The 15,637-nt window shown below is 32.2% G+C and overlaps 1 protein-coding gene across 2 annotated transcripts in view; it reads right to left on the minus strand.

The window, feature by feature from the left end:
• Positions 1-265: 265 nt before the first annotated feature.
• HGF (hepatocyte growth factor) overlaps positions 266-15,637 on the minus strand; it is a 75,074-nt gene continuing 59,702 nt past the window's right edge. Inside the window, exons 12-18 of one of the 2 annotated variants that reach the window (XM_021689830.1) lie at positions 15,360-15,398; positions 13,615-13,711; positions 10,963-11,037; positions 9,976-10,122; positions 9,144-9,250; positions 8,874-9,019; positions 266-1,594 (exon numbers count right to left, since the gene is read on the minus strand). In XM_021689830.1, the coding sequence (XP_021545505.1) occupies positions 1,418-1,594; positions 8,874-9,019; positions 9,144-9,250; positions 9,976-10,122; positions 10,963-11,037; positions 13,615-13,711; positions 15,360-15,398 (788 nt within the window). In that variant the 3' untranslated portion in view covers positions 266-1,417. The remainder of the gene's footprint in view (positions 1,595-8,873; positions 9,020-9,143; positions 9,251-9,975; positions 10,123-10,962; positions 11,038-13,614; positions 13,712-15,359; positions 15,399-15,637) is intronic. The other variant, XM_021689831.1, reaches the window with a different exon arrangement.

The following is a 15,637-nucleotide window of genomic DNA, read 5'->3' on the forward strand; positions in this document are numbered from 1 at the left end:
ATTTGGTATTATGAGACAGAATACAAAATTTGAATAGATATTCCCCCATGGCATTTGAAAGATTTATGTAAAATGAAATAAGATAAAATGAAGATATTTTCACAAAATATTTCATTCTGCAGATATAACTCCCCTTTAAAACATAACTGAATTCAGAGTTTAGACAAGCTAGTTCCTTTCATTTCCTTTTTTTTTTTTTTTTTTCCTTTACTTGAGTAAAGTCTCATTAGGCGAAAAAACTTTCAGGTTGAGAAAGGTATCCTGATTTTTTTTTCTTCAACATATACTTTAATTCATAGTTTGATGAAAGTCCATTTACAAATCTTTGGGGACATATGGAAATTTTCCTCTGAAATAATTTTTAAAAATTTAAAGACGATGACCTCAAGCCAATCACAGCAGCAAGTCTTAGAATTAACCTACTTAAATAATTTTTTAAGCTTCAATTGGACAATTACGTAAGAATAATAAAGAAAATACTTCAGGAAAGTAGATCTAAAAATATCTTACATAAATAAGGTCCCTAAATTTGAAGGAAAGAAATAATACTAATACACATATTACCCTCTTCCCTTTAAGAATTAGAAACTACAAGATGACTAGGATGATAAATATATTTAAACACCTAGATTTGGTGTTACTTAACTTTGTGGGTCATGACCACACCTTAAATGTCAACCAGTAGAGGTCATCTGCAGATTACATATAGAGAATGAGCTGGTCACTTCTATCTTGCACCTTTCCTTAAAATTTCTACTGGTCTTTAAAAATTTCTATTTTTCTCTTAAGGAAAAACTACAGGTACACACTTTCAGAATATTTAGAGGTTACATTAGATATACCATGATTTGAACTCTAGTGCATGCACATGTGTACCAAGGTCTGCATAGATGGGCACATAATTTTGTAGAAAGGATGTAGACCAGTATTAGAGGATACACAGTGAGGAGGAATGAATGAAATATAATGTATGGTATATGAAAGGTAATATAATTTAATACAGAGTTACAACTTAAGGACAAAGGCATAAATTGTCTTTGTGAGGTTAAAATAATGTTTAACTTATGGTTTATTCATAAACTAACTTTGGAAAGCAGCGTAGAGATTAATTGAACTTTTCCATTAAATCTTTTATCATCCAGCAATTATACCTTTGCAGTTTTTAATCCATTCAAGTATCTTCAGGAGATATGTTACTACACTTGCATGTACCTTAATTCACTTCAACATTTACAAAATAACACTGACAAACAAAACAACAGAAAACACCCATAAATATTAATGAGTATCTTAACAAACATGACACTCAAGTAGTTGTCTTAGGATTGCTTTAAGTGACATTTTAATTCCATGTTCTCTGAAATCTTCAGGTAAAAGAGAATTCTATTGACGGAAGATTCAGACACAGTTACATCAGCTATGACTGTGGTATCTTATACGTTAATATAATTTTGTGTATCCATTTTGCATAATATGCTACTCGGACAAAAATGCCAGGACGATTTGGAATGGCACATCCACGACCGGGAACAATGACACCAAGAACCATTCTCATTTTATGTTGTTCACAAACAAGTGGGCCACCATAATCTCCCTAGGAAGAAGACATGCAACAGTAACAACAACAAAAAAAGTATTATTTTAGAAACAAAGTTAATAATTCATTAATATTTCCTATACAGATTTATATCTCAAATATGCACATATACAAGAAAAGACAATAGCTGCAACTGAGATATGAAGACATAAATAGATGTACTAGGCCAGTGGTCATCTTTCTATTGAATTACCCAAGTCAGACTGAGAGAAGTACAAAAGTTAAAAGTGTTCTATCATGTGGAGTATTCACTTAAGAATGAAGTGTCTAGGGGCACCTGGGCGGCTCTTGATTTCAGCTCAGGTTGTGATCTCAGGGTCATGGGATCAAGCCTCACGTCAGGCTCCACACTCATCATGGAGTAGGCTTGTCCCTCTCCCTCTGCTCATCCCCCTGCTTGCACACTCTCTCTCTCAAATAAATAAATTAATTAATTAAATATTTAAAATATATTAAAAAAGAATGACTTGTCTTTTTTTTTTTTAGAATGACTTGTCTTTTTTTTTCTTTCTTTCTTTCTTTTTTTTATTCTTATGTTAATCCCCATACATTACATCATTAGTTTTAGATGAAGTGTTCCATGATTCATTGTTTGTGCATAACACCCAGTGCTCCATGCAGAATGTGCCCTCCTCAATACCCACCACCAGGCTAACCCATCCTCCCACCCCGCTCCCCTCTAGAACCCTGTTTGTTTTTCAGAGTCCATCGTCTCTCATGGTTCGTCTACCCCTCCGATTTCCCCCGCTTCTAGAATGACTTGTCTTATACAACATATTCACTCATCTTTTAAAATGGTTTTTGGTCTTTGTTGAATACAGATTAATTAACACAAAACAACTGATAGCTATTTAGAAGGTAGACTTTATATTTACTTTTATTTTCTTCTGATGTTCAAAATATGTTCAATATAGAAAATTTAGAAAATGTAAAAAATACAAGAACTTTTGTGCTCTACCTATAATCATAGAGTTTTAATGATTAAAATGCTTAAAATTTCCCTTATTTCTAAAGGTTTTTACTTTCCTTCCTTCAATCTTGTCCCCAGAAAGATTTTAGAAAATTAAACACACATCATAATTGATAAAATAATTCTATTTACTGTTTGGAAATTATGTTCTGGGGCATAAAAAAAGAATATTCCTGCATTTACTCTTGTATTTGTAGTTAATATAGTTATATTTATATATTTTTTATATCTTATACCCCCCTTTGTAGAAGGTAGCCTCTAATTTCATGGCATTTTTTATATGGTTACCCTGTTTTATCATCAGACACAGATAGATGATAGATGAATAGATTGATAGATTGATATGTGTGTATATTTTTATAAACATGTATATATTAATGCATATTATTATATATAATTATTACAAATATGCTGCATCATTTTCATGCACTATGTAGCCTTCTAAGATTGCAATGACTGGCTTTTGGCATCCTTGTGTGAAGAAGAGTGTTTGAGACTACCTTAATTTTCTCTTAATAGTGATATGATGAGATAAAATGAAACTATTAAGGAATTTAGTTCTGTAACAGGTGTAAAGAAGAGCACTATCAGCATTGTATGATGGGGAATATCAAGATGGGGGTGAAGCAGGAGATAAAACAGTAGGGAAAATAGGTTATTCTAAGAGACATATAAACTATGCCACATGAGTTAATAAATCTGATTTTTTAAAAATGCACCAGTGATTACTGATACAAACTCCTCATCAAAGCAATTCACTTTGGCAGACTTTCACCAAATGTGATCCTATTGCTATTATACAAACATTTGGGAGGTTTTCTTCAAGTGTTTAGATTTCAGTGGCTTCAGGGATTATATTACCTTGTTTTAAATATAAGTGATACTAAAAAAAAATTCTGGAGGATAAATGCATTTTTGAGAAATGGCAGAATCAACTTAAAATTGTCCTTCAATATGGATAAAAATAACAAATATGTGATAATGTAATAAATAATTCAATGCTAAAGTTAGGAATCTAACAATGTATAAATGATAAATCAGATCACAGGCAATTCCTGATGAGCGGTGGTTGAAGTATTTTTAGTAATGACAGTAGGGCTGGATAAGTGCATAGATTCTTAAATGATCTTGAAGATTGGGTTGAGCTCAAAACTTTGTGTTTTAAAGGACTCTTAGTGTAAGTAGGTAGCTAAGTAAGAAATAAATAAATAGTAAATAAATAAATAAATTTCTCTTTCTCCTAGCAGATTTTCAGCTCTAATAATGAACAAAGTAATACTATTTACTAGGAAAACATCAAATTTGAAAGTGGTTATAAACGCATAGCCTGTTTCTAACTATATCATTTTAAAGCAGTTGTTTAAACTCTTTTACTTATGGAACATATTTTTTTCAGGAATAGTATCTCAGACCAATATATATAGCACATGAATGGAAATACATATTTACGCCCCATATTTATTTTCCTACACGTCAAAAGATATTTCACTATTTATTGAACTCATTCCATGCCTTACCTCACATAGTATTCCCCAACTCCAAAGCTCCTAGGCTTGGAGACTGTGTCTCTTATATTCAAAATACATCTAAACACTCCAATCAAAAGACATAAGGTGACAGAATGGATAAAAAAGCATGACCCATGTATATGCTGCTTAGAAGAGAATCATTTCAGACCTAAAGACATATGCAGATTGGAAGTAAAGGGATGGAAAAACATTTATCATGCAAATGGAAGTGAAAAGAAAGCCAGGGGTAGCAATACTTATACAAAATAGACTTTAAAACAAAGACTGTAACAAGAGATAAAGAAGGACACTATATAATCATACAGGGAATAATCCAGCAAGAAGATATAACAATTGTAAATATTTATGTACCCAACATGGGAGCACCCTGATACATAAAGCAGCTAATAACAAACACAAAGGAAGTAATTGATAATAATGCAATAATAGTAGGAAAACTTTAAGACCCCACTTACATCAATGGATAAATCATCCAAACAGAAAATCAAAAAAGAAACAGTGACTTTGAATGATACAATGGACCAGATGGATTTTACAGATATATTCAGAACATTCCATCCTAAAACAGCAGAATACACATTCTTTTCAATTACACATGTGACATTCTCCAGAATAGATCACATTTAAGGCCACAAGACAAGTCTCAACAAATTCAAAAAGATCAAAGTTGTACCATGCATGTTTTCCAACTGCAACACTATGAAACTGGAAATCAACCACAAGAAAAAATCTGGAAAGACCACAGATATATTTAGGTTAAATAACATGCTACTAAACAATGAATGGGTCAACCAAGAAATCAAAGAGAAAATAAAAAAATACATGGAGACTGAATATGAAAACCCAATGGTCTAAAATCTTTGGGATGCAACAAAAGCTGTTCTAAAAGGGAAATCTATAGCCATATAAATACCTCACAAAAAGAAAAATCTCAAATAAACAACCTAACCTTACACCTAAAGGAGCTATAAAAAGAATAAACAAAACCCCAACCCATGGAATAATAAAGATTAGAACAGAAATAAACAAAAGAAACTAAACACACACACACAAAAAACAATAGAACAGATCAATGAAACTAGAAGCTGGCTCTTCGAAAAGATGAACACAATTAATAAACCTTTAGCCAGACTCATCATAGAGAGAGAGAGACAGAGACAGAGAGACAGAGAAAGATAGAAAGAGGAATCAAATAAAATCAGAAATGAAGAGGAGAAATAACATCTGACACTACAGAAATACAAACAATTATAAGAGAATATTATGAAAAATTATATGCCAACAAATTAGACAACCTAGAAAAAATGGATAAACTCCTAGAAATATATAACTTCCCAAAACTGAATCAGGAAGAAATAGAAAATTTGAAAACAGACCAATTACCACCAATGAAATTAAATCAGTAGTAAAAAAAAAACTCCAACAAATAAAAGTCCAGGAGCAGAAGACTTCACAGGTGAATCCTACCAAAGATTTAAAAAAGAATTAATACTTATTTTCAAAGAATTCCAACAAATAGAAGAGGAAGAAAAGCTTTCAAATTCATTCTATGAAGTCAGCATTACCTTGATATCAAAATCAGATAAAGACACTACAGAAAAAAAGAAATATAGGCCAATATCTCTGATGAACATAGATGCAGAAATCCTCAGCAAAATATTAGCAAACCAAATCCAACAATACATTTAAAAATCATTCACCATGACCAACTGAGATTTACTCCTAGGATATAAGGGTGTTTCAATATTTGCAAATCAATCAACATGATACATCATATGAACAAGAGAATGGATAAAAACCATATGATTATTTCAATAGATACAGAGAAAACATTTGACAAAGTACAACATCTATTCATGATAAAAACCCTCAACAAAGTGGGTTTGGAGGGAACCTACCTCAACATCATATAGGCCATCTATGAAAAATCCATAGCTAATGTCATCCTCAATGGGGAAAAACTGAGAGCTTTTCCTATATTGTCAGGAACGAGACAGGGATGTCCACTCTCACCAATGTTATTAAAATAGTACTGGAAATCCTAGCTACAGCAATCAGACACCAAAAAGAAAACAAAGGCATCTGAGGAAGAAGTCAAACTTACACTATTTGCAGATGACATGATACTCTAAATAGAAAACCCTAAAGAGTCCACCAAAAAACTACTAGAACTGAAAAATGAATTCAGTGAGGTCACAGGATACAAAATCAATGTATGGAAATCTATTGCATTTCCATATACAAATTATGAAGTAGTAGAAAGAGAAATTAAGAAAACAATCCCATTTACAATTGCACCAAATATAGTAAAAGGAATAAACTTAACCAATGTAGTGAAAGACCTGTGTTCTGAAAACTATAAAACAATGATGAAAGAAATTGAAGATGACCCAGAGAAATGGAAAGATAGTCCATGTTTACAGACTGAGAGAACAAATATTGTTAAAATGTCCATGCTACACAGAGCAATCTATAGATTTAATGCAATCTCTATCAAAATATCAACAGCATTTTTTCACAGAACTAGAAAAAACAACCCTAAAATTTGTATGGAACCACAAAACACCCTGAATAGCCAAAGCAATTGAAAGAGAAGAACAAAACTGGAGGTATCACAAACCTAGATTTTAAGATATACTAGAAAGCTGTCATAATCAAAACTGTATGGTACTGGCAAAAATAGACACATAGATCAATGGAACAGAATAGAAAATCCAGAAATAAGCCCACAATTATATAGTCAATTAATCTTCAACAAAGGAGGAAAGAAGATGCAATGGGAAAACGACAGTCTCTTCAACAAATGGTGTTGGGAAAACTGGATAACTACACGCAAAAGAATGAAACTGGACCACTTTCTTACATCATACACAAAAATAAATTCAAAATGGATTAAGGACATAAATGTGAGACTTGAAACCATAAAAATCATAGAAGAGAGCACAGACAGTAATTTCTCTGAAATAAGCCATAGCAATAATTTTTCCAGATATGTCTCTTGAGGTAAGGGAAACAAAAGCAAAAATAAACTACTGGGACTACATCAAACATCAAAATAAAAAGTTTCTGCACAGTGAAGGAAACAGTCAACAGTGAAGGAAACAGTCAACTAAAAGGCTATCTAATGAATGGGGGAAGATATTTGCAAATGACATATCTGATGAAGGGTTAACATCCGAAATATATAAAGCTTATATAAGTCAACACCCAAAAAATGAATAATTTTCCAATTGAAAAATGGTCAAAAGATATGAACAAATGTTTCTTCAAAAATACACAGATGGCCAACAGACACATGAAAAGATTCTCAACATCACTCATCATCAGGGAAATGCAAATCAAAAGCACAATGAGATATCATCTCATACCTGTTAGAATGACTAAAATTAAAAACACTAGAAACAGCAAGTATTGGCCAGGGTGTGGAAAAACAAGGAACCCTCTTGCGCTATTGATGAGAATGCAAACTGGTACAACTACTGCAGAAGACAGTATGGAGTTTCCTCAAAAAATTAAAAATAGAGCTACTGTATAATCCAGTAATTCCACTACTGGGTATTCAACGAAGAAATATGAAAACACTAATTCGAAAAGATATGTCCCCTATGTTTACTGCAGCATTACTTACAATAGCTAAATTATGGAAGCAGCGCAAGTGTCCATCAATAGATGAAAGGATAAAGATCTGATATATAGACACACACACACACAGGAATATTACTCAGCCATAAAAAGAATGAAATCTTGCCATTTGCAGCAACACGGATGAATCTAGAGAGTATAATGCTAGTGAAATAAGTCAGTCAGAGAAAGACAAATACCATGTGATTTCACTCATATGTGGAATTTGGGAAACAAAACAAAGAAAAAAAAAGACAAACCAAAAAAATAGAATCTTAACAATAGAGAACATACTGATGGTTACCAGAGGGGAGGTGGGTGGGAGGATGGGCGAAATAAGTGAAGGGGATTAAGAGTACATGATGAGCATTGAGTAATGTATAGAAGTTTTGAATCACTGTATTGTATAGCATAAACTGATATAACACTTTATGTTAACCACACTGGAATTAAAATTTTTAATAAAAATGTTCTCAACTTCAGAAATAATTTTAAAAGCACAAAATATGCATACAAATAAATAGATAAAATTTAAAATATAAAAAATACATATAAAATAATGGTTTAACAGCTTGTCTATGTAAAATAGGGATTGGAATACTGCCAAGTTGAAAGAACAGTTGCCTAACAAATGAAAATGTTCAAGCTCTTAAAGTCACCAACTTCGACCTTTTGGTTTTTGAAAATAGAATTTGTTTAAACCACACACACACACACACACACAACACACACACTGGCTTAACCAAAAACACATTTAAAAGTTTAAAACCAGACATAGAGTTCATTTAGGGAGAATTTGGGAAGATCAGATAACTTTAGAAAACAGAAAAATGTAAGCTATTGTATCAAACTGCATACTGGATACTTTTAATTTGAACAGCTTTCCATTAGAGTTCTGGCTGTATTCATTTATTGCTTTTTTGAGACAAATATCATCATAGTTTGCTGACAATGAAACATGGATTTTCTTACTGTTTAGTTAAAATAAGTGTACAAGGATAATGAAGGGGGTTATCTTTCCCAATTTCTCTCTCTCAGAACAAGTTGGTAGCCAGTGATTTTTATTTGAGAAAAATGGACCAAAAAGAAACAAAAAAGAAACATAAGAAACTATGATATTTATTATATACTTATTTTTAAAAAATGTTCTTTTTACCTCACATGGTCCTGATACAATATTTTCAGCTCCAGCACATATTTCAGACTCATTCAGAGTCACCTTCCCTTGATGGTATTGGCTGCATTTCTCATTTCCCATAATATAGAGATGTGCTACTCGTAATAGACCATCAGAGGTGATGGCTAGAATGGGGTAAAAAATGTACAGTTAATGAGCACAGGATAAGCTGAGAAAAATAAGAGACAAATAGAATTGTTTTAAATAAAATAAGTATGATATTGCCTTATCATTTTAAAAATAGCTTACATCCAGTATAACCCCAGCCATAAACACTGCAAGTAGTTTTTTCAGGAATGGTGCATCCATAATTAGGTAAATCAATTGTACTAACAAAATCATCCAGGACAGCAGGCCTGAAAATAGAAAATACAATGGTAAATACCCTTGACTGAATTCAACACAAAATTAACAAATTAAAATTTAGTGTTAATTTTTAATATGAGATTAAGAGAGAATAAACAGTCTTGTTTCTTAAGAAAAAGGGAATGTCTAATATATAATGTATGTAGTAGAGGTAGGAGTAGGTAGAGAGAAAGGAGTCACTTACTTGCTAATATTACCTGCTAAATGGTCACCGCTTTTTTTTTAATTCATTATTTTACCTATTAAAATTATCAAATGATCATTCACTAAGTTTTGGTTTTAGAGCAGGCTGATCAGGCTGTTGGTCAAACTTCATTTATTAATTTTTGAAAATTTTGAAGATGACTCTCTTTGTCTCTACACACACACACATATATGACATGTGACATGATTTTTTTTTTAAAGATTTTATTTATTTATTTGACAGAGAGAGACACAGCGAGAGAGGGAACACAAGCAGGGGGAGTAGGAGAGGGAGAAGCAGGCTTCTTGCTGAGCAGGGAGCCTGATGTGGGACTCGATCCCAGGACCCTGGGATCATGACCTGAGCCAAAGGCAGACACTTAACTGACTGAGGCACCCAGGCGCCCCAACATGTGACATATGCTTTTATAATAAATTAACCTAAAAGAGAGAGAATAGCCATATAGCTGAAGAAAAAGCTTCACTAATTCCATTGTAGGTTAAAAAGGCAAAACATTCTCAAGCAACTAACCTAGCAAGCTTCAGTAATACCAGATCTGATCCTTCAGGCCCATATACCAGCTGGGAAACATTTAGAACCTGTTTGCGTTTCTCGTCACCTCTTCCGTGGACATCATGAATCCCAAGCCAAGCTTCATAATCCTTCAAGTCTTTGTTTCTAAGTAAAAAATTGAAATGTAAAATATAATTTTAAATTGGGTGATATTGTTCAAACGTATTATTATTTTAGCTTATAAGGGCAGATAAATAACCTAAATTTAAAATTTGAATCAAAGTATAATAAAGAGAAACACATTTGTTATCAGAGATTCTGAAAGCTACAAGCACACATAAGCAAAAAGAGCTTTTAAGAGCTATTTAAGAAAAAAAAAAAACCTTTTGATTATGCTTAAGAGTAAATCACATGTCAAAAATTCTGAGGTAAAGCACATTACATGAATTATAATTTTCTTCAGATTTTCCTTCTTAGTTTTGTATATGTTTGGTTTATCAATGAGGATTGAAAATTTATACTAACAAAATCAATGACTCTGATGAGAATCAGGAAGTAAGCTTACAAATGCTGCCTCCTTAACTTTCCTTAGGCTAATTCTCATTAAAAATTATTCCCAGGATGATTTTGAGGCTGGATTTACATAAGAAAGGAGGAGTGAGATTTGAGATAAATTTGTTGATAATTCAGAAAAGAATTTCTATCTAGATATATAGCATGCAAGGAAGAGGTTGAGGAAGAATTATTTACATAATTCTAGCAAAATTTCCCCTCAAATGAGAGTAATGCCAATTGTGGAAAGAAGTGAACAGAAGCAGTATCCAGTCATATATATCAATTAAGTCAAATTAAGCTTTGTGAGCTAAATCTGAAGAAAGAAATTAATTTGTTCATCCCTTGTTGGTGAATCTGTTAAATGAATACACATTCTAAGCCTAAAAGCTAAATGGAGGCCCTACATATTTTTAAGTGCTCAAAACAAATATTGGTTTCAGAAACACTTACCGAGAAGGGAAACATTGTCTTGCAGTAAGAATCCAACTTTCCTTTATCAATGATCCTCCACAGATATGTTTATTTCTATGAGAAAGAGGAAAGAGAAACAACATCTGTGTGGAAAGGGTGCCTGCCAATTAATGCAAAACCTATGGCTCCATTTGTTAAAAAATAAATGCATTTGAGGGGAAAATATAGAAATTAACTAGAATAAAATGAGTAATCCTTTGGAAAGATATTTGATGATTGTAGCACTAGCATTTTTTTCATAATGTGATTACAATTTTAGGAAAATAACTTTATTTTTGTATAAGGAGCCCTGTCACTACACACCAACATCCATTGCCAACATACATGTTCACGTGTGTGTGTCTTTATCCTTGGGAGAGCAAGTATGTACTACAAAAATAGAATTTTCAAATAAACAAAAAAACCCCACAAAAGAACAACAAAAACAACGTAGACCTCTTTAAATTCAGTGTCTGATTGTAAAAATGCAAATTTGAGTTTTTACCTACACCGTGAAAACTATCTGATGGTAGTAATATATATTTGTACACTATTCCCTTCTTGCATTACCATTATTTCTTTTTTTTTTTTACCATTATTTCTTTTTGATAAATTAGAACATCGCTGAGTTTGAGTAAATTTGTTCACCTTAAAACAAGCAATAGAACATTTCACTTATAAAATGAAAACAATTTTGTAAGACATCATCTAGGAAATTATAAAATATTTGTAGAGAATAAAAAACACTAGTACATTTATTTGATGATATCCTAAATCTGTAGATGCATTATTTTTTTGGCAGAGAAATGGAAAAAGGACAACTTTTCACAATTTACATTTCCAAAGAATACAGATGTTCAGTGCTTCAGAGGGTAATAGAAGAAGGTTCCCAGACTAAGAGCACAATTATTTATGGCCTGTACCACAGAGGAAGATGAGAGTATATATTGAGTTTTAATTTCTGTTCCTCTCAGTATGTGTTTTGGAATAACTCAACAGCTGTTTTTACTGAGGACTTGGATTTAAAAGAAAAATATATTTATCTAAAAGTTTATACTACTCTAATCTGATGAAAAAGAGTTTCACCTGCTCCTCTAAGGATGGAGACTTCCAAAGGAGTATTCTTATACATTATCCCATGGGTAATAATAAATTTAGAAGTATATGCCCCTTTTTTTCCCTGGAGTTATGAGATTTGCAAAGAATCACTAATTCATTCGGATATGTGGATTCCTGAAACATTTTCTTTCATAAAGAAAATGAATCACTCTTCCCCCAAAATTGGCAGCCTTTATTAAATCTTTTATATTTCATAATTGGCTGTAATATTCTGGTGAGTTTCACAACTCTGTTTCAGTACTACACATCTAGGACAGCTACACTAATTTGTAACATAAATATTTGTAAATTTTGATGGGTTACTCCTTGCAAGAAGGATATATTAAAAGAACTTTAGGCCATCTTCTACTTGGTATCTGAAATTTTATGTATATTTATATCAAAGAATATAAACTCCATGCTTCCTAAGAAATTGGCTTATTCATAAAAGAACTTTGGTTTCAAGTTGTGTTTATTCTATTTTAATGTCACTGTGATTTAACTGTAGCAAAAGATGTACTTTCTTCCTCTACTCTAGGAAGTTAGAGGTAAAGGAACAAAAAGGGTCTCCAAAAAGAGGAGATATTCGAGTTAGTATTCGAAGAATGAGAAGGATTTTCCAGGCACAGAATATGGAGGAAGAAAGCTACAACATTTAGTGGGAACAAGAGCTTAAACATTTGGAGGGAGAAACATGGGGTGTCTTAAAAACAAGGGAAAATGTGGCTAGAATTCAGGTGCATTTTGGGGTAGGTTGTATGATGAGGTTCCAATAGAGACAGATACAAAGATACTTTAACATTCTGATTACCATATGACATAATATATGTAGTATATAGGAAGTTTGTAAGATCAGATTTTAAGTTAACTCCTATTTTCAATATTTAACTCTTCCAACATAATTACTAATCTTAGTTTTTTATGAGTATATTGTGCACAGTGATTTTACTGAGAACATATCTTTGATCCTTAAGAGCATTGAAAAATAGACATGTCAAGAATTTTTTTTTATCCATACTGAATAGTATAATAGCAAGGCTAGTCAACTATCAATATAATTTGTTAATCTTTTTTTAAATGATAAAATATTCTAGAACTTATAATTATTGTTATTTTCATTAGAATTACAATGACAAAATTTAGAAATTAAAAGCAGATGTAAAGTTTCTGATATGATTATGCGTAGGCATGTTAAAAAATAAAGTCATAATATCCTAGATTAGGAAAATAATTACATGTGTGTTACAACTACTACAGTGATATCAAGGTATAAGTAGGTTCTCTGTGTAGTTGTGTTTTCTCAGTCACTCTGAAGCGTCACTTGTAATCAGAGACAGTGCCAACACCTGTGGGACCTCCATGAACATTTAAAAAGGCATTATCTCTGAAGGCACAAATTGTAAAATACAGGGCTATTTGGCAAGCAGAATATGGTCAGTCTCCTCTTGTGTCCCGCTCAAATGGGGGCCTGTGTGGATGGCACAACCATCCTGTTGGCAATATGACTTTTGCAAATAATTCAAATACATTCTATTTGTGTCTATTAATAATTACCTGTATTTCAAACTAACCATCCATCCTACATTAGTTCGCGTTGGAATTCCATTTACAACTCGTAATTGTTTTGTTTTGGCACAAGATATTACAGGATCTAAAAAGAGGACCAAAGATAAATAACATTTTGACAAAACATTTTGAAATAATCAATGCCTCTCAGTTTTCTTAAAACAATGATAATTAAAGAATTGTAAATGTAATGTAAAATGTAATTACTGTAATTTTGTCAGAAAAACATTTGGGGGGAAAGAAGGTAAGTATTAAGACTGCAGTGTCAAATCAGGTCTAAAATGTTTGCTATACTCATCTAAGGAGACAAGTAACACAGAAAAATGAATCAACTCAAGGTATTTCAATATAAAATGAAACGATGTTATTTATAGTAGTTATTTCTAAATGTCAATGGAAATCAATAACCTCAATAAAAAAACTATGTTTTTTATTATGTCTGAATTTTTATGATAAGAATATAGAGCCATTTTGAAACAGATTATCAACATTGTATTTATTGAAATTGTATCCAGATGACATAATTGTTATATCCAAATCATTATATTCAAATGACACAATACCAAATTCTTTGGAGTCAACTTTTTGCTGACTCTTCTCCATATTCCTTGCCTTATCCTTTCTTTTTTTTTAAATTTTATTTTATTATGTTACGTTAATCACCATACATTACATCATTAGTGTTTTTAACTTCCCTTTTTTTATTTTTTTAATTTTATTATGTTATGTTAATCACCATACATTACATCATTAGTTTTTGATGTAGTGTTCAATGATTCATTGTTTGCATATAACACCCAGTACTCCATTCAATACGTGCCCTCTTTAATACCCATCACCAGGCTAACCCATACCCCCACCTCCCTCCCCTCTAGAATCCTCGGTTTGTTTCTCGGAGCCCATAGTCTCTCATGGTTTGTCTCCCCCTCCGATTTCCCACCCTTCATTTTTCCCTTCCTACTATCTTCTTTCTTTTCTTTTTTTTAACACATAATGTATTATTTGTTTCAGAGTTACAGGTCTGTGATTCATCAGTTTTACACAATTCACAGCGCTCACCATAGCACATACCCTCCCCAATGTCTATCACCCAGCCACCCTATCCCTCCCACCCCCCACCACTCCTGCCTTATCCTTTCTACTCCTGTGCATGGTCTAAAATTTCCATTTGCTTCTTCAGCCTGGGACACAGCAGGTGGTCTCTTAAGTCAAAATACTTGAGTATCTTCCTTCAGCCCAAGAAGTATGCGAAAATCAAAAACAAGCAGCTCCAAAAAGATTTTCTTAAATTGAGGATTCACTGAACTTCTCAGTTTGTATCATCTTTTACTTAGTGGATCATTTAAAGAGCCTTAAAGATAAAGCAGGATAGACACACTGCATAACTTTCCGACCTTCTGATTTTATTCTTTCTAATTTTGGCATCCTGATTTAACTTAAAGGATGGTGAATATCCATTACATACATTTTGCCCCAAATTGCAAACAAGGTAAATGCTCTTTTCAAAGTTAAATATAACATCTTGTATTTTCTGAGAATTGAATTTTGATAGTATGTAGTTGCCTTTGTAACCTCTTTTACACATGCACATAGAAAAAAATTAATAAAAACAAAGATGAACTTATTTTTATGATAGAAGTTAATATAGTGATATTTTTCCATGAAGAAAATGATGACATCATTTCTGACATGTAGAGAGTCAAATATATTATATATTTTAAAAGATTACTTACGGTCTAAATTGACTATTGTAGGTGTGGTATCACCTTCACCTGTAAAAATAATATATATATTATTTTTACACAATTCATACATACATATTTCTGTTATGTAGAACCAAAGCTATATATTGAAATGCAAATGCCCATGAATTGGATAACTCACTAAAATTCGTGACATTTTATTTAAAGATAAAACGTAATAGTACGCTTTTAGTAATTACATATCACTCTTACTGGGCAGTAATGAAGATACATGCCTCCTGGTAGTGGATAAAGTGAGGAAAGCCCTA

This window comes from Neomonachus schauinslandi, chromosome 12, assembly GCF_002201575.2.
Source record: "Neomonachus schauinslandi chromosome 12, ASM220157v2, whole genome shotgun sequence".
Classification (NCBI taxonomy): domain Eukaryota; kingdom Metazoa; phylum Chordata; class Mammalia; order Carnivora; family Phocidae; genus Neomonachus; species Neomonachus schauinslandi.